General features: G+C 40.3%; 1 protein-coding gene across 2 annotated transcripts; it reads left to right on the top strand.

The window, feature by feature from the left end:
* Positions 1–581: 581 nt before the first annotated feature.
* kcnk10b (potassium channel, subfamily K, member 10b) lies at positions 582–25,657 on the top strand. Of its 2 annotated transcripts, none has more exons than XM_054797612.1 (7): positions 582–726; positions 6,223–6,644; positions 16,788–16,905; positions 19,296–19,456; positions 19,551–19,743; positions 19,832–19,974; positions 22,334–25,657. In XM_054797612.1, coding segments are annotated over exons 1-7 (1,665 nt in total). In that variant the 5' UTR covers positions 582–725; the 3' UTR covers positions 22,961–25,657. The 2 variants fall into 2 exon arrangements, with proteins under 2 accessions (XP_054653587.1, XP_054653586.1); XM_054797611.1 differs by lacking the exon at positions 582–726 and adding an exon at positions 808–1,223.
* The last annotated feature ends 1,072 nt before the right edge of the window (positions 25,658–26,729 follow it).

Below are 26,729 nucleotides of genomic sequence, written 5' to 3'. Positions count from 1 at the left end.
AGTGATTCTGACATCTTGACACATTAACTTCCCTAATCTGTTCAGTGCCAAGCCAAGTGAATATTAATTACAGTATGTGATGTACCATATGCTTTGGGCCCGGCACACCATTATTAAGGGCTCATTTAATGCAAAATCAGCATGATGATATAATAATTTGCTCAAAATAATAATAATACTATTTTGCAAGCAGCCGTTGTCTTCTTTTTGGATGTTCCCATAGTCTATATTATCCTGTCTTATGCACTTTGTATATATAAATATATCATATAAATTGATCATTTATTTATATGTATTTTTAAATGTTCTGAATTGATCAATTAAATTGACCTCAGTCTATATATAATACAATATGAATGATAAAAGACTGCAACGTTGTACAGTATATGTACAAAACAGCATCCCCGCCCATTATTCAGTAGCGTGCTTTATATCCCCTCCATCAAACTGACACTGCTCCATCTTGCTACACTTATAGTGTCTACAAAGGGATGACCCTCTATGGGGTAGAAGTTCATCAATAATGCACACACGCGCGCGCGCACACACACGCACACACACACACACACTCATACATATGAATGATGTAATGCTGCAAGCCCACCAATGGTTGGGCGTGTACGTCTCTGATTGCCTCCTTGTACCTGTACCGTGTGCTCACGGTACTCAGCGATGGAACGATGAGGGGATAAATCCACATTTATTTGCAAGGAAACACTGATAAGAGTGAGTATTTAAAGATACGACATGCATGTGGAGATATGTGTGGTGTAGAAGCTATAGGAAGGAGCGGGTTGGATTGTTTTTAAAGGAGCAGAGCATCCTTTTCTGTTGTTCTCTGTCCTCAAGGCAGTGCGTAAAGTTGGTACCCATCGGGCGTGTCTATGGACCCACCCCTAATGTGCGTGTGGGGGGGATGTGCTTTTATTATTTAGAGCATCTACAAAAAAAACTCTCAAGTATCAAGTCCAGACGAGGCGCAGAAGAAGAAAAAGGAGGGGACACTAGACCAGAGCAGGCAATGCGGTTATTTCTTTCTCTTTTGTGGCCATTAGCAGGTTAAATCCTAAAAGAAGATGTCTTGAACATGCTGGACATTATTTTTTAGCCCATTTAGTGGTGCTTTTCTGCATTTTTTTAAACCGGCGATTAAATTTCACAAACGAAGATGAAATTCCCAATAGAAACCCCAAGAAAACAAGTTAACTGGGATCCAGAACAAGGTCAGTATTTATTTATTTTAAATCAAATATGTTTTATTTGAATCACAGTTATTCTAATTTATGAGCAACGGCGTGGACTTAATACCATATTTTGTTGTTTATCTCACTTTTTCCAAATTGTGTGTTGTAGTTATTTTAAAAAGCGCCCAAACACGAATAGATTTGAGCTATTTTGTTATTAATTCTGCATCATTTTGTGGTAAAATGTGAAAAAAGGAGGGATGCCGGAGTGGAGCGTTTAAACGCAGTCATGCTAGCATAAATACCTAAGAAAAGGCGGAAGTAGTTGTCAACATAAGAGCATAAAAAGCCACTTTTTTCCGAAATAAATGGCAAACATTAGACAAATGAAATACTGATTTGTTTACATTCCACATTTATATTGAATACTATTTTAATACATGACTAATTATGACGATTGTTGGCGGGCTTATTTTCATTTTCACCGGAAATAGTGCCTTTTAGTATGTAGCTTTGCCAGCGTTGCACGATGAGGCTCAGCTGGTGAGTTAAACGCCCACAACCTGCCTTTTCCCTCAGGGAATAACGTGCAAAAACACCGAAACATAGCCTCATGTTTACTATTATTGGACATGAACTGCAACCATCCATGCTGTAGACCCGCGATATATATATATATATATATATATATATATATATATATATATATATATATATATATATATATATATATATATATATTTCTACAATATCATTTATATTTTTGGTATTTTTCCATAACATAACTAACAGCAGTTTTTCTGCAGCCAAAATGGATCAAATGCTCTTATGAGGAACAGCTTTCAGCCTCTGAGAGGTAGTATCAGATGAAAACATTGCTTTCCACTTAGGCTTTATTCAATTAGTAAAAATCAATAGCAGGCAGTGCTTTGAATTCTAGATGGATACATGTACGTCATGCCAACATTAGCACAAGGCCAAATGTGGGCAAAAATGTTGATTAATCAATTTTTCATTTTTTTTTTCCGCATCTCAAAACTATTTTCCCCATGGGAAGGCATGGAAATGGAATTAATCCGTTCCAGGGTCAAGCTGTTGTGACTAAAAAAACCTTTGTTAACTGTTTTAAGTAACATTTATACATTTTTAACGGCCATACAAGTTTTACAATAACTCATCATAATGTTCCATCTCATGCGCTAGCTAATCTGTGGCTTGTGTTAGCAGCTAACTTTAGCAGTGGCACTGAAATACTCCATCTTATGCTCTAGCCAGTCAGCTAAGGTTAGTGCTAACAGTAACTGCCCTAATGACATCCCAGATGCCTCCCAGCATACTGACTGAGGCTCAGTGGCTTTCCGCTGCTTCATTCTTATTCTTAACATTGTGGTTTATCCACGTTCTATAAATAGCTTTCATTAAAGAGTGCAATTTGGGAAGGGAGGGGATATAAGAAATCACTTAGCTGTAATTGATTCAGTCATCCAACAAGGATGAACATAACAAGATTCATAACCGCTTGGAGGAGTGAACGGGATGCTTCCTGGATGTCCTTGACTCATCCCGCTGCGTGTGTGTGTGTGTGCAAAAGAGCGCCTCCCTCAAACAAACCCCACTCTTGAGCGTGTTATTATTTGTGGGTGGGTATCGGCATCCGCCCATCGAGCTCTGAGGCACCTTTGTTTATTGTTTTTGTTAAGAGAAGTGGGATCATGTAGGGGACAAACGTACGGCGGAACCTGGAATACAACCTGCTCTGTTTGTTTTTGTATTATGAAGCAATTGTCCTTATAGGAATTAATGGTAATTGAATTAATCTGTTGCAGGGTCAAACTCCTTCGTAAAAGCTGACGCCCAGTCAACTTCATGTATTGCACTTTTAAACAAGGGTAACAACAAGTTAATTGTGTACGCCTTAAAAATGATGATGGCCTCTTTCACACAGAGATCCTGCACAATTCTAACTTTCTGTCCGTTATTCATAGATTCACAGATATGAAAATTGCCGAATATTGCTGCATCTCATTACACACTGCGACACAATTGCTTTCAACTCAGCAAAGCCGTAGAAGTGAGTCTTCCGTCCCGGTATTGTGAAATACCCACACAGGCACCCTCCCGCCTCTGTCACGGCTCTGACACTACCTTTGAAGCCGGAAAATTGGCAGGTCAACTTCATTCCCTCATTCTATGTGGGCGGTGTTTATATGGCACAAAAAACTGGGAAAATGACAGCTCCGTTGTTCTGTTTTTTTAATGCTGTGTGAAAGGTGGTCGTGGGACACTATGACTTTAAATCAGGGGTGTCCACACTTTTTCCAGCGAGGGCCACATGCTGAAAAATGAAAGATGCAACTTTGACACTTTGATGTTTTGTAAAGATTCAAGATTCAAGAGTTTTATTGTCATATGCGCCGTAAAACGGGGAGTTATACTACGCAATGAAATTCTTATTCTGTTCATTCTCCCCAAAAAAAGAAAGAAAACACAAGAAAATGAATAAGAATATAAGAAACATTAATAGCAATAAATTAAAAGCAACAATAATATGTTCAGTGTTATAAAGCAGTAAAGCAACACATGTCGCAATGCTAAGAACATTTCAAGAAAAAAACTGCATGTCAGCTTTGTGATATACTGTAGGTAAAAGCCTATTATTTGCATGAACTTTGGTCTTTGCTCTTTTTCACCTATTTTTGCTGTTGTATTTTTTTTTTTAATTTTCCAAACATTTCAACTTTCTTCTCATAATATGTTGACTTTATTCCAATGATGTTATAACTTTTTCCCCAACTCAACTGACCAAAAATTACAAATTAGTTTTGTTTTGGTGGTTTCTCATAATATTACGACTACAGTAATGTGTTATGTGTTACTAATGTGTTATTATGAAAAATGTGTTTAAGATTTCAACTCTATGGTATTAAAATAACATTATTCTTCCTTATAATATTATGAGTTTATTCTCATAAAATTGCGACTTTTTTTCTCGTTAGAATACAGCTTTTTTCTCTCGCTATTTTGACTTTTCTGCTGTTTCCCTCTCACCAGTTTTCCAACCATTTCAACTTTCTTCTTGTAAATTTTCGTCTCGTCATTATGACTTTATTCCCACAATATTTTGACTTTATTCTCATAATATTATACCTTTTTCCACAACCTAATTTTCCAAAAATTACAACTTTATTTTGTTTTGTTTGTTTTTCATTCATTTTACAACTTTAAAAACATGTTTTTCTTTCCTTTGTCTTGAATATTTAAAGGGATAGTTCCGATTTTTTGACATGAAGTTGTATGATCCCCATCAGCATTGTAGTCCAATCACAGCGACTTACCCCCCACTTGGTCTCCTCAGTCCAGTTCTGGTCAGAATTCTGTGATGAAGAACGTAGTTCCGCTTAGTTGCTTGGGACAATTAAGTAAAGACTTTGGCTTCTCAAAACAACATGCGTTCAAAAGACACATTTGCATCACAAAAATGCCTTCTCAAAAAACTCAACCCCCACAAAACGCTTGGCGTTATATATTTGTCTCCCGCCGTATCCCTGCGCACTGCCGCCTGTGCGTTCATGTGAACGTGACAAAGACACTCGCATCTTCTTCCGCTGTGGAACACATGCATAAACAAGATGGTCGCGGCGATCCGTAGATGCGAGCGTCTTCGTCACGTACACATGAACACACAGGCGACAGTGCGCAGGGATACAGCGGGCAAAATCCAAACTATCCCTTTAAAGTCTATAAAATGACGTTATTCTTTCTCATAATATTCTGTTTTTCTTGTAACAGTGTGTCTCGTCAAATTACAACTTTTTCTCTCGTTAGACTACAACCTTTTTGTCTTAATATTTTTACTTTACTTTTGTAAAATTACTGCTGATTTTTCCATTTTTGCGGTTGTTGGGTTTTGTTTTGTTTTGTTTTTTTTTTCGAATACATTACCTTTTTAGAATTTGGTGCAAGCCACTAAAAAAACAGCCTGGGGTCGCAAATGGCCCCCGGGCCACACTTTGGAAACCCCTGCTTTAAAGTGTATTTTTCCAGAATGGGCACCGGACTTGAAAAAGAGCTTGCCATTGGCCACATGCCAATAAATAAATCCAATCAATGAGCAATGACAGGAAGTGGCTTTAAACTGCTGTTCGAGACTAACACAGTTTACACCAGCAACACTCAAGTGACATGTTCACGCCTTACATTATTATTTCCGCAGGAGCTTTCTCGTGATATGTGGTGCACATGGATTCATGAAATATTTACATAATAATGCATCGTTTCCTCGGGCGTGCATCTTAATGGCACATAAGAGGCGATTTGGGTTTTCTGCATTAGTGATATTCTGTAGGCTTTTGAGGCCCCGTTCCACATGACTAATGGCTTTAATGTGGACAGCCCAAAGCAGATGGCAGGACATTTTAAAGGTTGCCTTTGGTGCAAGCTGGAAAACAGACACTTTTTTATTGATAGTCCTACAGTATAAAAAGGGATATACAGTCATGTGTGCCAACCTTTCTGCCTCTCAGCGGCAGCACACACAAGGGTGAAAATTGGTGAAAACGTGTACCCGTGCTGTGTTTCCCGTGCTATTATATTTCTGACAAATGCTACACGTGGAGGCGCTGTTATTTAACCCTTAAGTTTGACTCCGTAAGTCAGATCGACTTAGAATTTCTCACACAGCTCAACCAAACGCTCACTGCAACGTTAGGGTTTTTCGCTGAATCACCACAAAATTTGGTCCGCCCCTTTAGGGGACTGACAAGCACATGTCTGTCACACTTGAGCAAGGTTGGTTGGAAAACATGGCTGCCATCAAGCAAAATGACTTAGCAAGGAATTGCCAGTAAGGCATTGACCATTTGTCTAATGATTATGCAACTTTGAGGACATCTGTGTTACATTTTGAGCGCAACCCATAGGTGGCACCACAAATGTTATTTTTGACTGCACAACAATACAAGAATAAGGGTATTATTATCCAAAAGTGCTAAACAGGTACAGAGTACATGTATTGATGTTTTTCTCCTATCTTTTCCAGTGGCAGTCCAGACCAACTTGGTCCCTCCCAAGAAGGCCCAGCCCGGCATGGTGAAGTCCAGCCTGGTCCAGGCCAGCGTGGCCACCATGCAGAACCCCATGGGTTGCGAGTCCAAGGCCAACGGTCACTGCGCACTCCCTCGCCTCTCCATCTCCTCGCGCTCGGCCAGCGTGGTGGCAAGCATGGACGCCAGCTGCGACGGCTCGACGGGGGTGGCCGCGCTCCACTCGGTCATGAAGTGGAAGACCGTGCTGGCTGTGTTTGTCGTGGTGGTCCTGTACCTGGTGTGCGGAGGTCTGGCGTTTAGGGCACTGGAGCAACCGTTTGAGAGTGACCAGAAGACAAGCATCACCATGGAGAAGGCTTCTTTCCTGGCTAGACATCCATGTGTCACCCCTGATGAGCTGGAGGCTCTCATCAAGGTGAGTTCATGACAGCAGTTTTATAGATGATAGGTAACTGGGGTGATTCAGTCTGCTTCTATTGACTGGACAATTACAGCAGTTGATTCCTTTCTTGTCCTTTAGGGATAATGAAGGCTTTAACGTTTTGTATGTGGGAGGTATTGTTTTGATTGGATACTTATTACTGATTTCATCAGTAAAATGGTACATTTTAACCATTCAATTTACATAGGATTATCTGAAATACAGGAATTTATTTTCAATGTTTGACTCTCTAAACAGTTGTGTTAAGAAGTTTACATGCACTCATCATGGACTTGAATGTCATTTTGTCATTTTGGGCCCTTGATTACTTATTTGAACCATTCCAGTGTGAAATGTTCTGGTTGGATTGTGATTGACTGCAGTTCGAGGGAAAGGCTTCTTGAGACGTCATCTGTACTTCTGTGAAGAAGGTGTCGAACGTTTCGCTCCTCATCCGAAGAGCTTCGTCAGCGAACTAACAAGTGCTGGTAGCCTAGCCCTTAAATACAGTAAGAGTGGGCGGAATTGGTGTGCCAACACCCTCCTCCTATGGTTCCTTACACTAAGACTGGGCGGAGTAATCCTGCCATTAGCACCTCCGAACAAAGGGAAGAGTAGCTCCCTGTAGTTGGGTATGAACGACTCTGATACTGGCTCGTTAGCATCTATTGTTCTGGCTTGGCCCTGGCTCTACCTCATTTGCAAGACTAAGAGCTGTGGGTTTTGGTCTCAGTAACCTGCTGAACGCAGGGTCCAAATTAAACCTCAAACCACCATTCCGATTCAATGATGGGTTCTGTTGTTTGACAAAAATAGCTTCCTTTACTCCTCTTTCAAACCATCTGTTTTCTTTGGCCAAAATCTTTACCTCGCTGTCCTCAAAAGAGTGATTGGTTGCTTTAAGGTGTAGATGTACTGCTGATTGACGACCACTAGAATTGTCCCTGCGGTTGTTGATAAAGCCTTTTTTGGAGCACTTGCTTAGTTTCCCCCAATGTAGTGCTCTTTTTGCATCTTTTTTTGTTTAGAATTTCCAGTGTTTTTCCTCGAAAGGACTCATCCTAGAGATTTTATCAAATTGCTACCGGATTTGAATCAAATATGCTAGACAGACGGGCACTGCTAAATTGCAGAGCACTTGAGGTTTCGTCATCGTGTGTGGACGTAGCACGGCAGTGGATTTTGATGACTTGTGGTAAATGCAAAAAAGCGAAAGGCAGCAGAATTGTATACAGTTGTCCCTCGCTACATTGCAGTTCGAACATGTCTCCCTCACTTTATCGCAGTTTTTCAAAAATGTATTAATTTATTTATTAATTATCTCTGTTTTAATGGCTGGCCTAAATCATATGTATATTCTGGTCTCAAGGCATCAGTAATGTTACATTGATGAGACATTAGCTTACATGACATTACCTTAACTTGGATGCAAAGTCCGACGATGATATCGTGAAAACAAAATTCTCCTCCCATTCCGTGTGGAAGTGGTACTTTTTTGGCTTCTTCCTTTGTCCAGTTTCCAAACCCTTTCTTCAGGTTAGAATAAATAAATTAGAGGCTAACTAGTTAGTTCGGTAGCTTGCTAATGCTTAAAGCGGTGGCCGTCTTTTGTGTCCCTGTAGAGATCCCGTAGCCTGCGCATAAGAGTTGTGCAATGTGGTCTCAACAAAGGTAGTCATGGTGAGGATGGATGCTAGACTCATGTCGATGCCATGCGGTAGACCCACATTATGTTTGAGATACTACAACAGCAATGAACTTTCTCATGCTAATGTGAGTTATTATGTCTTATTATCGCTTATCATGTCTGATATATTAGGTAATAGGAGTATAAAGGTGACCATAGGGGTGTTATTTAATGTCTACAGGGCTCTAATAATGTTTAAAAATTTTTTTAGAAGGTCATAAAGAAGTTTTCTGCGCTCTAACTACAAAAATATTTCATTTATTAATATTCAATCCTACTTTGCGGAAATTCACTGGTCGCATTGAACCGCGATAAACGAGGGGTGACTGTAGATGCAAAAGCTCCTGATGCTCAGATTTCCGTTCATCTTTATCTCCGATTAAGTTCTCGCGACTTTTGTGTGTCCGCGGCGAGGAATTGGTTCGAGATGTTGTGATGGAAGACCCAGTCTTATAATCCTCACTTCACTTTGGTATTTCTGAAGGAACATACTGTACTGTACGGCCATGCTGGCTGCTTGACAGCAAAATGTCTCAAGCACCGCCATCCTCAGGCAGCAGGAAGATGGTAATACCTTCAAGGTCGCCACTGAGATACCCGTAATGCTCAGTGACACTTCACATGTGTTGGTAATTTACAGCTGTTTTGCATTACATAACACAACATAAAAGGTGCCTTGGGAGGCCGTCTTTCTTGATGTCGTCACAGTCGCTACAGGAATCATCGCTAAAAGTTCTCTATTGATTTTTTTGCTCTTACCAAAGAGGTTGTTTTTGAAGTAATTTCCCACTGAAAAAAAATGTGTGAGACATGATGTGCTTGAGCAACATTCTGTTCCTTCTCATCCACTTCCATGATTTTTTTTTTTTATGAACTTTGTGACCTTATCATACAGTTTTATATCAGCCGTTGAAGCCATAAATTAAAACTGTGAAAATTAATCATTTGGCAAATGTCTCATAAGATGTACCTAAAAGCGTGACAAAGAGTGTCGATTGAAGCGTGCGGCGTCTCTCAGAAAATCTAATTCGTCCCATCTGATACCAAGTCGTAATGCTAAGTAAGGCGTGCAGCAGCAACAGCAGGACTAATCGAGGCGTGAGGCGGCTGAGTGGAACATTTGATTCTTAATGAAAGAAAACATTTGGAATTTGGTAAATGTGATGTAGAAAACCATTTGTACCGTGATGCTGTTTTTTAGGACCTACTGCCAAAACACTAGTCATAGATCCTCCATAAGAGGAGCACACTGCTGTTTTCAAGGACCTACTGTCAAAACATAATCAGAGGCTCTGATGTTTTTAAAAACCTACTGCAAAAACTCCAATGAAAGATGCTCAAAATGACAGAAATGTGCTGCTGTGTTTAAGAACCTACTGCAAAAACACTAGTCAAAGATCCTCTAGTCCATATGACAGGAGGGCACTGCTATTTTTAAGGACTTACTGAATGATCCTCTATATAACCGCATTGCTCTGATGTTTTTAACGCCCAACTGCAAAAACACTCTTCAAACATCGTCTTTATGAAAATACTGCACTTGCTGCAAAAACAGAAGGTTTGCCCTCCAAAACACACGACTTTTGGGGCGTTCCACTTTGGAAGTACCACTGCCACATGCGTTAATAAAGCAAGAATTAGGGCCCTCCCATCCTCGTTAACTTTGAACAACCCCGGCGTGGGAACCAAACACATTCAATTTGGAGTGCTCCACTTTCCACGAGAATAGTTGTCTTCAGCACTGCAATGCTGAATATATTAGTCTTATCTTTCTTTCCCTGTAACACAAGCATCCATTCCTTATCTTCCCACACAAAGGCGATTCTATTGTGAGTTTGCAGGAGAAATCAATGATAGCGTCTCCTAAGGAGGGGGACGGAAATAAGAACCTTTAGTGTGGTGTGCTGGCGGGGTCCAGAGGGAATCAATTATTCATCGCACAGGGCGGTAGCGAGATACCTCCCGCTACGCTAGAAGCAGCTGCTGGACAAATACTTCCTATTCAGACACATGTAAGAACACAAGGAGGGAGATTGCATACTGGTACTGTATGAAGCTCAGCTTAGCATAAAGGGGTGTTAGCTGAGATTTGGTGTGTTTATTGTTTTATTAACACCCATTTTGGACCGACGTTGTCAAGTTAATGATGTTGTTTGTCAAAGCGCCAATAGCTGCAGTGTAATCCACCAACTTCCTCAATAGGTGGCGCAGTTACACTCAAATTATGCTAATTTATGCAGGTTACCAACTTGTCACCTCTACTTGCCTGGAGTTGGGGCAGTCAGTTCTCTGCGAAAAGCATGTTGAATGCATTCCACCGGAATGTGAGCCTACAAAAATCCTCCTCGATAGCTTACTGTTATTCCAATCCCGCATTGGCAACATTACCCGGTCTGCGTATTTCCATCTACGCAACATCAATCGCCTGTGCCCCTTCCTCAACCCCCATACTACTTCTACTCTTGTTCACAGCCTGGTTCCAACTCTCTTCTGGTCGCTCTCCTTCACAAATCCCTCCATAAGCTTCAAATGGTCCAGAATTCGGCCGGCCCGCATTATCACTAGAACCCCTTAATTTCATCACTTCGCCCCCATCCTGCACCTCCTCCCCTGTCAAATCCAGAATAGAATTGAAAATCCTCCACATTGCCACCTCCTCCCACTTCCTCAGCTCCTCCGTCATCCATCCACCTCACCGTCCCACCTGCGTGCCTAAGCACCATTGCTGCTCTGCTCCCAAACTTTGGAACTCACTCCCACCGGACATCCGTATCCTCGATAGCTGTTTCTATGTACAGTGTCCTTGCGTTCCTTGAAAGGTGCTTACAAATAAAATGCATTATTATTATTATTATTAAAAATAGATAGCATAAACAGACATGCGTGTTTGTTTATTTTTGTCATTTGTAGCTGTGCATCCTAAATATTACCATGACACAGCGTTGACCAATGATCATCCAGCAGTGGTTTAGTCCCACCAATGATATCGTTTTGGAACCCTGGCTGACCAGGTGCTAGTAATACAGTGGAACCCGCTCGTCTCGATGCCCCTCGGACTGGCTGATATCTAATTTTTATGCCATGCGGTCAGCTGCTATTATCGGACGTCTCTAGAATCATACTTTTGCCGGGGGAAATGCATACAAACCCACATTAAGTCGGCACAGCACAGTGGAAAAAGGACAATAGAATATGTTGTGGGCATGTGACCATGTATTTGTGGTTTTTAGAATTTTTCATAAGCTGTGGCACTGGATTCTATTCATTTTTAGGGTATGCCAACTTGTGTGTCTGCAACCAAACCTTATAAGCTGATCATTTATGAGTTGAGTCATGCCAGCTTTGACGTCGTTCCTGAATTGACAACACTGCCGCTCCACTGCGCTTCCATTAAGGATGTGTTGTGTTGTTTCAGTGCTGCACTGCAGTGGTGACTCATTAATTCTGATCTGTTTTGCGGGGGAATTCCAAAAAGAAGACACAAAATTGTAAAACTAGAGGATGGAAGCACATTAAAGAGACAGTCCTTGTATGTGTCTGTATGCTTGCTACCCCCCGTGTGATGTCCACCTACACGCTGTGATCCTACCATGTGTTGCAGCCCCTATAAATGCCTTTCCGGCGCATTAAGGCTGACTCACGCTGTCACACAATGGGAAGCAGCGCCGTGGCTGACAGCAGTCAAGAAGTATTTAATGATGCGCCTTGTTTTAACTTTTATCCTGATTTAACACGGGCCACCCTCACCCCTGTTACATCAGCACACCTCAACTAATCTTGTTACACGTATGTTACACACAGACGACAACCTTAAGCACACCTGCACAAAGGCATATTGTGTCAAACAAAAATCAAAGCAAAGCGTTTATTTCATTTTTCCTATGAAAAATAGCAAAAAAGATTTTTTTTAATATATTAATGGGAGGAGTGATTGCATTGATTTTGACTTTAAAACTTGCTAGCATTTTTGTATTCCTAAGAACACCAGTAAACTCTCGTCATGTAGAGGATCTTTGACTACTAGGTTTGCAGTAGTGGTCCTGTCCTATAGAGGATCTTTGGATGACATTCTCGCAGAAGATGGTTAAAAACTTAAAATAGAGGATCTTTGACTAGTGCTTAAAAACTTTGGAACACTCCAATCATATCGAGGATCTCTGGCTAGCCTTTTGCAGAAAATGCTTAAAAACAGCAGTGCACTCCTGTCATAAAGAGGATCTTTGACCAGCACTTAAAAACAACACAACACTCCTGTTGTATAGAGCCTAGGTTCCCAAAGTGGGATATAAGTGCCCCCAGGGGTAAGCCAATTGTAATAGGGGGTACTTGGATAAAACAATAAACGCCTACCACTTGCAATTACGAGCGCGCCTGAACGCCTCACGGCGCAAGGAGAATGGAGCAGGAGGGCGACAGCACGAAGTTGTTAATTTCTCTGTGTGCATCATGTGAACAAATAAGTAAGTTTGATGATCATTTTCTACATTTAGAGTGTTTAATCTTGAAGATTTCGTTCATATTGGTGTTCCAATCCCTGTGAGTGGGGATTCCCCCCTAAAATGAGGCTTTATCGTTGGTTGTGAGTATTTTTGTACTTCAGATGCTACTTGATCATGACTATTAAACCTTCCCCTTCAATTTGGTATTAAATGAATATGCAGATTTAAACCATAGCAATCGTGAGTGGCCAAAAAAACTGAAGGATGCCAACATTAGACTGGAATAAAAGATATGTAGGATGATTACGGTACGTCTCTATTTATCAGTCCTCATGTCAAACTTTATCAAAACGTGACCATGCAAAATCCTAAATTTTGACCCGGCATTACTATAAGATGAATTAACCAATGAATTATGTTCAGTATTTCTAAAAGAGATGTAGGATGATGTATTTATTAGTTCTCGTGTCAAGCTTGATCAAAATGTGACCATGCAAAAGACACATTTTTGACCGGGAATTACTATAAAATGAATCAACCAGTCAATTATGTTCAGTATTTGAAGTTAATTAAGATAAAAAGGTGTATGTTTTTTAAGTGTGCAGGAGTAGGGGGTGCGTGGCTTCAGGTCAAAAGTCTTGCTGTCAGGTCTTGCTGTCAAAAGTTTGGGAACCATTGATATAGAGGATCTTTGACTAGTGATTTTGCAGATGTTTAAAAACAGCAGTGGACTCCTGTCATATAAAGGATCTTTGACTAGCCTTTTTGCAGGAGATGCTTAAAGACATTGGTGGACTCCTGTCATATAGAGGATCTTTGACTCGCGTTATTGTAGCGGCTTCTTAAAAACAGCAGAGCACTCCTGTCATATAGAGGACCTTTGACTAGCGTAAAAGTGTTGCCTGTGATTTCATGTATTATTTCATTGTATGTGTACTACTACTATGATATAATACATACAAAATAAGAATAGTATTCATCATGTATCGTGTTATTATTCTCAGCTCACTCTTCCCAGTGAAGGAGGCGATGTTGTTGGCCAGTTATTGGCTGCAAGCTGGCCAGGGTGAATATAAAGACATTAGTGAAAGTGTTTGGCGGCGCGTCATGGTTTTAAAGTGTAGAAGGGCGACACGCGGCGCTGGCTGGGTCAGTGCCACTGTGACATACCGCACTGCCAGAAAGAGACGCTGATACTGTGCATTAACTGCGAGCGCAACAGTCTCCAGCAGCCTCTCGTGATTGCTTGGCAACGAGGGCGCAAAGTGGAGCTGCAGCGTGTGCAAAACAGAAGCGAGAAGTCCTTCGGTAGTCCTCGTGCCTCCAAAGTGCACGTGCAGAGAGGAGGATTTTTTTTTCTGACATCTTGGCTGGCGAACAGACGATGGATATAAATAGAACACCTCATGAAGTATTCAGATACATTGCAAGGCTATTTATAGCTCTCTCCACTCCAGAAATAGGTTATTTGGGGTTTATTATATAATTAAGGCCCAGATATGGAAAGCTATGAAATAGCATTGCTGCTTTTGGCTCATTGTAGACGCACAAATGGATTTGAGGTCAAGGCATGCATATATAATGTGTATAGCAAGTAGGCATGTACAGCACTGTGCATTGAAGTGGTAAGTCACTCTTTGCTTTGACATATATGTCATGGGAGTGAATGAAGTATCTCTCAAAGCAGCTTGCACATAATGTGTGGGGGTGGGTCTTAGCGTGGGAGCAGTACATTCAATGTGTTATCACGTTGGCACAAGATTTAGTAGGAAATCATGCAACAAACATTATATCATGCAATGAAACTATATATTCGGTGCAATAGAATAATACTACATCTTCCATCACCACAAACTCAAGATGCTTATTTAAAAAAAAAAATTAATTACATTTTTAAACAGCATTTTGCCAGAAGAATGCAATGCAACAGCTTGCCGCATTCGGCACGTCAATGCAGCCTTATGCCACAAACGTGCACCGTATTGCAAACTTTGTGCCACAAAAACAAAAAAATGCAATGTTTTCACTACAAAATGCAATTTTTTGCCACAAAACTATATATTTGACAGGAAAAACAGTTGTACTATTACAAACATTTTTTTCAAAATTAAAAACATGCTATATTTGGCCTTACACACACCATTTTACCACAAAACACGATGCCATAAAAAAGCAACATTTTGCAAAAAAATGCAATGTGAAGCCTTAAAAACAGAATTTTTAAAAACCAAACTGCAGTGTTTTACCATGTAAAATGCATAATTTTGCCACAATAATGCAATATTTTGCAACAAAATTGTCATGGGCGGCTGTGGAACACAGCGAGTATTTTAGGATCCCAAATGCAGACAAGGGAGGCAGAAAGTACAAAAGAACAATTTAATATACAAAAGAGTCCAAAGCAAAAATACAAAGTACAAATAAGGAAAATCCAACAAGGTAAGAGTCCATAACAAAAAACACTAACAGCAAAAGGCTGTTAGGATAAAACTAGAAATAACAAAAATACACTGCAGGCAAACCTTACAGGAGAAGAACACAAAAAGGGCTAGCAGGTAGGTACAGGTAAGCGGGGAGCCAGAGAGCAGGGTAAGGAGCAGGTACAGGGAGCAGGTTGTCAAGGAGTACAATCTGGCCCCGGTCTGGAGTTTGGCTGGAGCTTAAGTAGGCCGGTGGTAATGAGCTGCAGGTGTGTGTAATTAGGGCTGGGTCATGTTCAGGGATGTGCTGCAACAAATAAACGACAGAGGGCAGCAGAGCAGAACACAGAACATGACAAAAATGCAATGTTTTCAACAAACAAACGCAATATTGGGCCTTAAAAATACAACGTTTTGCCACAAAATGCAATGAGATGCCATAAAAAGCAATATTTTGCCAAAAAGGCAATGTGAAGCCATAAAAATTGAATCATTTGAAACAAAACTACAGTGTTTTACCATATAAAATGCATATTTCTGCCACACTATTGCAATATTTTGCCATAAACTGCAATGTGAAGCCACAAAAAGGGATTTTTTAAAAAGGGTTTTGCTGTATAAAAAACATAATTTTGCCACCATAATGCAATATTGTGCCACAAAATAAAATGTTTAACAACACTTTTATATTTTGATACAAAATGTTTGTCAAAGTACATAATTTCACCACACAATGTTTTCCTATAATGCAATTTGTTTCAAACAAAATACGGTTTTCAAAAGAATTGTAAAATTTTGCAATAAAATGCAATGTGAAGCCACAAAAAGTGAATATTTTGAAACAAAAATGCAGTGTTTTACCACATAAAAAGCATCATTATGCCATAATAATGCAATGTTGTGCCACAGAATTGGAATATTTTGACACAGAATGCAATATTTGGCCTTAGTAATACACAATTTTGCCACAATATTGCAATATTTTTCCATAAAATGCAATGTGAAGCCACAAAAAAACCCAATATTTTTTAAACAAACATGCAGATTTTGCCACAATAGTACAATACTGTGCCACAAAAACATAATATTTTCACACAAAACTGCCACACAAGTGCAATAAATTCAAGTAAAAATATTTAATTATATTTCAATACCCTACTAATACGTCATGACTTTTTGCTGGAATTGCTACTAAATGAAGTGTGTGAAATGCTTCTGCATCATCATCACCCCACCAGGAATGTCACTTCATGCACTATCTTGATTTTTATTTTTTAATTAGAGCTTGAGAGGAACGGTGTATGTTGCCGTGGAAACAGGGAAACAGAACTAAGTTCACACAACATGCCCATGAGCGCAGACGTTAGTGCGTTGTTGAATATTTCATGGCTTCACCATAGATGATTGACAAGTCACTGGAGAGCTTTTTTTCCTGTTATGCACAGTGAAGACTTGAAAGGGTCTACAAGCAAACGGAGGATGGAATTATGATGTATTACAGTTTTAAATCAATCAGTTTGTTTATCGGCCTTTAGAGTCACATTAGTCAAGAAGTGAGGTTAAAATCAATGCATTCTTTGTGTCTTTCCAGCATTCCATCGATGCCGTGAGTGCCGGCGTGAGTCCCATTGGAGACACGTCCTACAATTCCAGTTATTGGGACCTGGGCAGTGCCTTCTTCTTCGCTGGAACGGTCATCACAACCATCGGTACCTAAAATAATAAACGTTTTGTGGGAAATCCAGATCAGTGATAAGACAGCCGTCCTGATATTGAACATAATGTCACAAAAGTTTAGTTGACGTCTCCCTGTCAAGAACGAATGTCTTTTTTCCCTTATGGACAGTTTAATTAACCCTTACTCCTGATCTTATTTAGCAGTGGAGCGGCAACATTTAATAGATTAATTGATTGGTTAATCGATTACGGCATTAATCCACAACTCTTTTGTTAATCGATTAAGCGTTTTTGATTTAAATATGTAAATATCCTCTGATTGCAGCCTCTCAAATGTGAATATTTTTTTGTTTCCTTAGTCATCCATGAAAGCCTTATTATCTTTGTGATTTTGCCAGAACAAGATATTCACACATAACAATTTTTGAAAACAGTGATGGGCATTTTTACCTCTTTTCTGATATTTTGCGGACCCAACCACCAACTGTAGCTGTTTGCTTCGTCTTAATTTGGTCCATCTATGGCCTAACCGATTACTCCATTAGTTGAAACAACAAGCTTCAGATTAATCGACTGAGAAAAGGATCGTGATTATATTTGTGTACATTTATAGTTTTACTGAAGCTATTTGACAAACATTTACTTTTTTTTATTATTTAACATTATTTTAACCAAGTATTCAAGCGGCCACCTGGTGTTTGTGCACTTACTTGTTCCGTCAGTGCAAATCTTCTATTTCTGAATAAAGAGGCGGAAATAGTGTTTTTAAAAAAATCAGATGAATCAATTAATCAAACAAATAATCGACCTATTAATCGGTTATTAAATAATCATTAGTTGCAACCCTATTTAGCAGCAACCCTTTCCTCCAGGAATTGTTACATAAGCACATCTACTGCTGATGTTGCATAAGGACATCATCTTAGCCTTAATGGCCCCTCTACTTCTTCCTCCTGGCCTTCCTGTTAGTGCACCTTCACATGTCCTTTTATTGCTCTTGATTAGCTTGTTTGGAAAACAAACACAAATAGAGGACAAGGGAGGTGCTTTCACGCAGAGATCCTGCAAAACAGCCTCATCATTAAATGATGTGAGCATCTCATGATGTGACGTGAGATCAACAACCTGCAACATGTCGAGTATTGGTGTATTCGCACACATACTGTATTTCCACACAAAATGCAGTATTTTGCACTAAAATTTTAATATTTTGTCAAGGAAATATTTTTAATGACAAAGATGTAGTATTTTGCCATAAAACGATAATAATTTGCTTCATAAAGGCAAGCTTTTGCCAGAAAAATACAATGTTTTCCATTTAAAAAAATGTTGGCATGAAAATACAATATTTAGCCAGCTTTCAGTTTGCTTAGACGCAATAGGGAATAGAGGCATGCGGTCGACCCTGCTATTTTCAACTTTTGGAGGTAGTGTCAGAGCTGCAAAAGAGGTTTGACTACCTGTGGGACTATCCACACAGAAACGTTTTCAGGTCAAAACGGCAAAGTATTTTAGCGTTTCAGCCTGTCATCCACACAGGATGACCTGAAACTGTATGTTTTTTTTTAAAACGGCCTCCAGAGTGGGAAAATCTGAAAACGCCAGCTGGTCATTGCAGGCCCTGTACACACAGGAACGTGCGTAAGGGTGCGTATTCTTCAATGCAAGGACACAGGTGTCAAGTTTAACACCTGACATTCATTTCTCCTACCCTGTTGTGCTGAACTGTCTTGCTAGTATTTTATACATCCCACAAGACTGGCACGAAAAAAAAGTCATCATACCAGAAAAATAAGAAATATATTAAAGAAACAATATATAAACAATATGTATATAATATATAAGTATATACACACACATTAGGGGTGTCACAAGATTATAATGTGACAAGATTGACAAATGCGACAAGTCGTGGGCACTAGGCCTGGGACGATAATAAATTAATTAATTAATCACACAATAAATAAAAATGAACTCGGCCTTAATATACTGTATTGCCATGTGCGTGTGTCTGTTTTCCTCGTCTCCCGCCTCCAAACAGGCAAGAAGAGAGTTCCTAATAATGTTAAAAAAAAATGTATTTAGAGGGTTGTAAACGGGTTTTTTATGCTCTAACTATGAAAATATTCCAGTTATTAGTAAGGAATCCTACTTCGCGAAAATTCACTTACCACGGCGGGTCTCAATTAACTCGATAAACGAAGGATGAGTGTGTTCTAAATCGGATAAAAAAATATTTGCATTAGAATTGCATTTGCATTTTTTGTGGTGGCAAGACTGCGTTTCTGAAGAAAATTCTTTTTTCGTAGCATTTTTGTGGATGTGTGTGGGCGAAAATGGCGGCTCAATCCTGGCTGTGTGAAAGGGTCTGCTGTAAGTTATGACACGTCGTCACCTTTCTGTGGTTTCTTGCCGTGAACAGGTTATGGAAACATCGCTCCCAGCACGGAGGGCGGGAAGATCTTCTGCATCCTTTACGCCATATTCGGCATCCCGCTCTTTGGCTTCCTGCTGGCCGGGATCGGAGACCAGCTGGGCACCATCTTTGTTAAAAGTATCTTGAGAGTGGAGAAGATCTTCAGGGTGAGTTTTAAATGAAAAAAGCAAGTCAGTGCACTGTCAGCTTGAGTGATGCTTCTATTACAGTTGCAAACCCTCTCGTTGCTTCCTGCCTCAGCAAAAACACAGACAGATCAGCCAGACAAAGATACGGGTGACATCCACCATCCTCTTCATCTTCGCTGGTTGTATCGTCTTCGTCACCGTCCCGGCTGTCATCTTTAAACACATCGAGGGCTGGACCACGCTGGAGGCCATCTACTTTGTGGTCATCACTCTCACCACAGTGGGAATAGGCGACTATGTGGCGGGTGTGTATCCAACGTGCCGAATCAATCAGAACATGCCGAATCATTCTCAGTCGTAACTTCCTGAACTTTTTTGTCGTTTTTCTTCCAGGTGGAAACCGCAGGATTGAGTATATGAAGTGGTACAAGCCACTGGTGTGGTTCTGGATCTTGGTGGGTTTGGCCTACTTTGCGGCCGTCCTCAGCATGATTGGAGACTGGCTTCGAGTGCTGTCCAAAAAGACAAAAGAAGAGGTATTTCATTACATCCCTTGTTAGGACCACAACAGTCACAGTCTTAACAGTCCGGAGTATCAAAAAGAGCGTGGTGCCTTGGTTAGCGTCATTAATTAGTTGCAGAAGTACCGACTCAAACCAAAACGGACTCTAATCAAGGCAAGTTTTCTCATTGAAAATAACTTAAATCCAGTTAATCCGTTCCAGACACCCAAAAATGTTAACCCAAAACACATTTTTAGCTCTACATGCAGGAAATGATGCAAAAATAATTACAAATGACAAATCAATGGACAACTAAGCATTTGGCATCACGTTTACCTGTATGGAACCTTCTTTGCAAACAGCAACCAGAGAGAGGAGGATCAGAGTGGAGTTTTGCAGAGAGGGAGGAGGAGGAGATGAGATTATGCTTGGAGGGCAATCCCTTTTTTCCTCCTTGACCCATAATCTATAGACAGTAAAGATCAGGTCAGTATGACCATAAAGGTCATTAAACATAATTGATTCATAATTATGTTCATAGAGTCGTTCATTATATGCAGTCTATGTTCTACCAGTGGTCAGCATTGTGTCGAGCAACTATTACAAATTTGTCACGAAATAATACATTTCCAAACAAGTAAATGGGGAAAAAGCACACTTTTGAAACGGAGTTCAGGGCGCAAGTGACGTTTTTCACGTTTTTCACACAAACTAGAACAAAACTTCAACTAAACTTAAAATACGATGGTGGCTATTGGAAAAGGCGTATCCACTTTACCGCTGAGTTGTTCATCCAAAATTCAAATAATTAAGGTAGTAAATGTGGTTTCAGCGAATCAGGAGGGTGCTTCACGTCAGCTGACTGGAGTCATGTGACAGCTCCTGGTTGACGTTTGGTGTTTACGTCAATATCACAAGGGTTTGTTTTGGGTTCATCCAAGATGGCTGTATAAACAAACCAAGCACAGATACAACAGTTTGGTACATGCGCCATATTGTACTAACCAGGCGGGCGAACACAAACCAAGGCCAAATTTTTGCATAAATTTTGGGTGTTAACTGAAAAACGCGCGAACCGGGGAGGAGGTTAACCGAGGTAGTACATTCATTTTTAGGGCATTTTATGGATGCATCCATTGTGTGCGTTTTTTTCTACATTCGCGGGGGTCTTGGAAGGTAATTTCCACGTAAAGAAGGGATCTACGGTGTAAAAGGAGAAAAGGCAAAAATTATGAAAACCTTTTTTTTTACAAAGTTATAATATTCCAAGAAAAGTTTTTATAAATAAAATATGTCAGGGGTTTTTTTATGTCTGACGGGAAAAAGTAATTTAAAAGGAAGTAGGTAAAAAAAAAAATTTCCACGATACCAGAAAAAAACCCTCAATGGTTCCAAGAAAATGACTTCATTTGACGTGAAAAAAAGTAGAACTTATCTGAGAAATAGGTTGTACTAAGGCTGGTTGTTATCTTATAAGAAGAAAGTAATATTTTTTTAATGAAAAAGTTGTAAAATTTCAGTAGTAAAAAGTCAAAAGTCATCCCCCCAAAAAATCTAAATATTTTTAGAAAAAAAGTAGTGTTGTTTTCAAGAGAAAAAAGTCATCATACCAGAAAAATATATTATTTTTTAAACGTTTGTCATCATTCCAGAGAAAGGTGTAATATTGGGATTTTTGAATCCCAATAGCCCGTCTTTATATTTTTATAGTTAGAGCATAGAAAACCTGTTTACAACCTTCTAAATACAGTTTTTGGCATTATTGGAGCCCTCATGATAACATGAAATAACACCCCATAGTCATCTATACACTCGTATTATTCCATACAGTAGAAATAATAACAGAAAACAAGACATATTAGACATAAATGAGACCTAACATAGACTCACACGTTAGCACTGGGAGAGTTTTCTGGAAAGCGCACTTCCTGCGGTGGCTACTGTCTCATCAATGTAACATGACTGACACCTAGTGGCCAGTGTGGAGTTCTACATATTATGTCTTTGAATGCCTCTTCTGAATGCCTTATATTTGTATTTTTGTTCTTTAGCCATTTTTAAGCTTCAAAAGGCTTAAATTAGGCCAAGAATACATAAATTGGCTTAAATCTGCATTTTTTTAAAACAAATAATAGCCCGTAGTTAACCACAAAACAGATCATATTTATTTGGTTATTTTAGAGCAAAGTCATGAAATTTGAACCGCGAACTGGCGAGGCACGACGGTAGCAGGCCTTTTGTGGGTCAGGGAAAACCATGTGACCTTGCCCTCATCTATTGGTCATGGAGGGGTGCAAGAATTGAATTTGACGTTATTGCTCTAAACTGAGGACGCTTTGGGTCCAGAGTGATAGGTCACAGTTTAACAGAGTGATTCTGAACTCTTTCCCAGGTTGGAGAGATCAAAGCTCACGCAGCCGAATGGAAGGCGAACGTCCGAGCAGAGTTCCGAGAGACGCGGCGGCGCCTGAGTGTGGAGATCCATGACAAGCTCCAGCGGGCCGCCACCATCCGCAGCATGGAGCGCCGCCAGCTGGGACTGGAGCAGCGGGCCCACTCCTTGGACATGCTGTCCCCCGAGAAGAGAGCCGTGTTCGCTAGCCTGGACGCGGGGCGCTTCAAGACCTCTTCCCAGGAGAGCATCGATACCAAGCTGAACAACCTGCGCCTGAAGGGGGCTTGCGAGCCGTACGAGCACCACGGCGGCGAGCAAACACCGCAGACGTCTTCATCCTCGGAGGAGAACCTCTTCAACCTGCGCTTTGGGTCGCTGACCAAGCTGGCCAGACGTGGCAAGAACATCCGGAGGAACATCCCGGGGGACTCCAGACGTGCTAGCGTCAGCGTTAGCAACGGGAGCGCCGTAGTGGACGAAGAACGGGGCGAGGACATGGGAGAGGACGGAGAGCTGGAGGAGGAGCCAAAAGAGCGCAACACCAGTTTGAACAACCTATCGCAGTACTCTGTGGATCGAGCCAAGCTCAATGGGTGTAAACAGCGGGAGAACACTGGAGGTTAAACATGGACGTCCAGAAGGAGTCCGAACCTACTCCAGAAACTGTTTCTATTCCAGGGCCAAAAAGTGTGCAGGTATGCTCCCAACTGGTGGAAAATCAAGGGTGCTTAAGTTGTACCCTTGAGGAGTCCCATCAAGATGCCGTTGAAGAAATGTGCCTTTTTGTTTCCTCAGTTTTCTTTTTGGGAATCTCAGTCATCGTGCCACAAAGCCATGGGAAGAAAAACCTGTTGCCAAAACCACCAAAAGAGACGTACGTCAAGAGGGTGTCGTCTTAATACCTCACCACGGCAGGCTTTCATCTCAATGTTAGCTAGCTTCTGCTCACACAGTTGTTAGCATTTTCCCACACAAACAAAACAGAGCAAGAAGTCGTCCATCTTTGCTATCGACCGGTCTCGTAACGCCGTGTCTATTTTTAGACTGCTGCTGCTCATGGCGGACGGAAGGAAAGGGGGCGGATCAATAAAATAAACAATTACTCACTAATCACCCACATTGACAGGATCTGCATCTGAAAGATCTGCTGTATGAAATGCGCTTCTTTTGTAACCAAACACATTCAGATTGTTTTTATTATGTGATGAATGAATGAATGTGATGTTTTTTCCCAACTCACAAGCATGTTTTTACATAAGTGTCTGTTATTTTTTTCTTAAAGGTCCCGTATTATTCTATTTTTAAACCAAGTCCCACAATAGTGTATTTAAAGCCCCACAACTACATTTGATGCTGGAATTTAGGCTGTTGAAAAGTAAGCCCCGGTGGGAACACGCTGTTTTGTGTGTCTGCAGCTTTAACGCTAACGAGCTGTTTGTCCACAACTTCAAGCACTTTATCCACTTCTTACACATACACTAACTCTGCACTTGTCCAAGGAAATAGATGCCATATATCACATACAACAACCTAACATGAAGGAGCTAGCAACACTAGCATAGCTATGTGAGCCACAGTGCCAACAGCGGCGTCACGCTAGGTTAGCCTATTTGCTGAAGAAAAACAAAATGATCAAATGTACAGCTCCCACGTCTGTAGCTGACTGATGGATAGTTGGCAGAGCTTTAGTTTAAGATGTGTAGCGAAGCTTTTATTTATTTATTTTTTTTACAAAGCTAAGCCTGTCACGATAACAAATTTAGCTGGATGATAATTGTCCAACAAATTATTGCAGATAAACGATGTTATTGTCAACATTATTTTGAGACCATTTTTTTCATTAATGAAATGATAATATATGGCATAATAATGCCAGGATACACCATATCAAAAGTAGTATACTTTAATTTCTCAAGAGTATTTAACATTGTAATCGGAATGTCAAGAGGTTTTAAATAAAATAAACAAACAAACAGTAAATAAAAAAAAAACACAAAAAAAACAAATGAAAAAAGAATGGACTCCGAGCCTCTTTTAGCAAAAATTGCAAATCAATCACAATATTTCTGACTTTGAATCAAAAAATGGAGAAATAACCCAGAAATACTCTGAAGTTCGCATTGTGTGTCAATGCAGACATCAGCTCATTTGCATACACACTTCCTTGAATCACTTTTAGCAACGTGTGTAGAATATGCTGTTTACATTTAATGCGGTGTGACATTGTGTCGGCGCTTGGTTCATGTTTTGGATGCAGCAAAATGCGTTTGGTGCACCACGAGGTGTTGTATTTCACTGAAATGTACGGCAGGTTTCATCGTTTTGTGTTATTTTTTTTTCACTGTCTTTGTCACAAACTCTTTCATGTCACAAATTGACGATGCGCAAACGGGCTGAAATTGACATCAGATTGCGTTCCATACGTACACCAAAGGCACAAAGAAAGTATTCTATCATGTGGCACACGACACACACAACTAGCAAGTAGTGCACTCACTAGCACGTAGCTAGGGACAAAGAGGCTGAATGATTGACAAGAGGGTTCACTCACTCCGTTCATTCCGCTACGGAACCAACACGCCTAGGTGTTGAGACAGATGCACGGAGTGAACCTTCTTGTCATCCAGCTTGTTTGGTAGAGAGAGAGGTGAAAAAGAAACACGCAACATATGGAGGCTGGCAAAATTATCAAGTTTTTATTTATTGTGCGGTTAATTGATTGATTGATTGATTATCGTGACAGGCCTAAACAAAGCTGTGAGTGAAGTGATGGACGTGTACACAGGGTGGGCTCATCTAGCAAGGGGAGGTTTTCCCTTCACTTTTGCATAATAGGGGACCTTTAATGAGTCGAGCACTTGCATTTTTTATTCCACTCTAAAAGGATCACAGTTCAGCACAGTGTTATGTTTAATACGGGATTAGGGGTGGGTGTAATCTGTCAACAGAGTGCAGTACTTGGCTGCAACCAGCAGAGGTGGTGTTGATTCACTCTTAACTAGTTTGCATAAAAATATAAACCGAAATTGGATTGATGAAGTCAAAAGTCCGTCATTACACTGGAAGATTTTTTTTCATGTTTTATTGTGGTACTTTTACTACGGCCAACTACACACAAATGAAGTTCAATTTGATTTGGATTGTTCCCGTTCCAAAAGTGCAATTTTCATCCAATTTGACTCTAACAGTCAGAACCTCATCCTGACCATATGACCTGTGATGACCGGTTATTTGTTGTGAATATTTTATGAGCATTTCACATTAAATGTATCCAGTGCCTTTTTTGGGTTAAATAATAAAGATGGCAAAATGAAATGTAAATGTCGACACATCGTCATCTTATTTGCTTACATTCATGTTAAAAGTCCATTTCAGTCAACAACACAATGGAATTGTCAATTAAAAACGTCTTGGTTGTGTTCCAGCAATATTGACTTATACTATATAATTGATATTATTTATGTACTTTATACGTTCTACAGTGGTGTGAAAAAGTGTTTGCCCCCTTAATGATTTCTTACTTTTTGCATGCTTGTCACGCTTAAATGTTTCCCATCATCAAACAAATTTAAATATTAGTCAATGACAACACGACTCAACACAAAATGCAGTTTTTAAATGAAACTTGTTATTATTACGGGAGAAGAAAAATCCAAACCTACATGGCCCTGTGTGAAAAAGTGATTGTCCTCCTGTTAAAACATACCTGAGTTCAAGTAGAAAAGGTTATAAAGCCATTTCTAAGCTTTGGGATTCCAGAGAACCACAGTGAGAGCCATTATCCACGAATGGCGAAAACATGGAACAGTGGTGAACCTTCCCAGGAGTGGCCGGCCAACCAAAATGACCCCGAAGAGTGACTCATCCAAGAGGTCACAAAAGACCCCACAACAACATCCAAAGAATTGCAGGCCTCACTTGCCTCAGTTAAGATCAGTGTTCATGACTCCACCATAAGAAAGACACTGGGCAAAATACCCTGTGAATTGAACTTCTTGGAAGGTGTGTGTCCCATTACATCTGGCCTAAAAGTAAAGCTGCGTTTCAGAAAAAGAACATCATACTAACAGTAAAATATGGTGGTGATAGTGTGATGCTCTGGGGCTGTTTTGCTGCTTCAGGAACTGGAAGACTTGCTCTAATAAATGGAACCATGAATTCTGCTGTCTACCAAGAAAATCCTGAAGGAGAATATCCGGTCATCTGTTGGTGACCTCAAGCTGAAACCAACTTGGGTTCTGCAGCAGGACAATGATCCAAAACACACCAGCAAGTCCACCTCTGAATGGCTGAAGAAAAACAAAATGAAGACTTTAGAGTGGCCTCGTCAAAGTCCTGACCTGAATGCTATTGAGATGCTGTGGCATGACCTTAAAAAGGCACTTCATACTGG

Source organism: Dunckerocampus dactyliophorus, chromosome 13 (genome assembly GCF_027744805.1).
Source record: "Dunckerocampus dactyliophorus isolate RoL2022-P2 chromosome 13, RoL_Ddac_1.1, whole genome shotgun sequence".
Taxonomy (NCBI): domain Eukaryota; kingdom Metazoa; phylum Chordata; class Actinopteri; order Syngnathiformes; family Syngnathidae; genus Dunckerocampus; species Dunckerocampus dactyliophorus.
The sequence above is the reverse complement of the archived record's forward strand: the minus strand, read 5'-3'. Positions and strand labels throughout refer to the sequence as shown.

Coding starts and splice junctions, on each gene's coding strand:
- kcnk10b (XM_054797611.1), top strand. CDS start 1,169: ATGAAATTCCCAATAGAAACCCCAAGAAAACAAGTTAACTGGGATCCA. Junction 1,224..6,222: donor TAACTGGGATCCAGAACAAG/GTCAGTATTTAT, acceptor TATCTTTTCCAG/TGGCAGTCCAGACCAACTTG. Junction 19,744..19,831: donor AATAGGCGACTATGTGGCGG/GTGTGTATCCAA, acceptor TTTTTCTTCCAG/GTGGAAACCGCAGGATTGAG.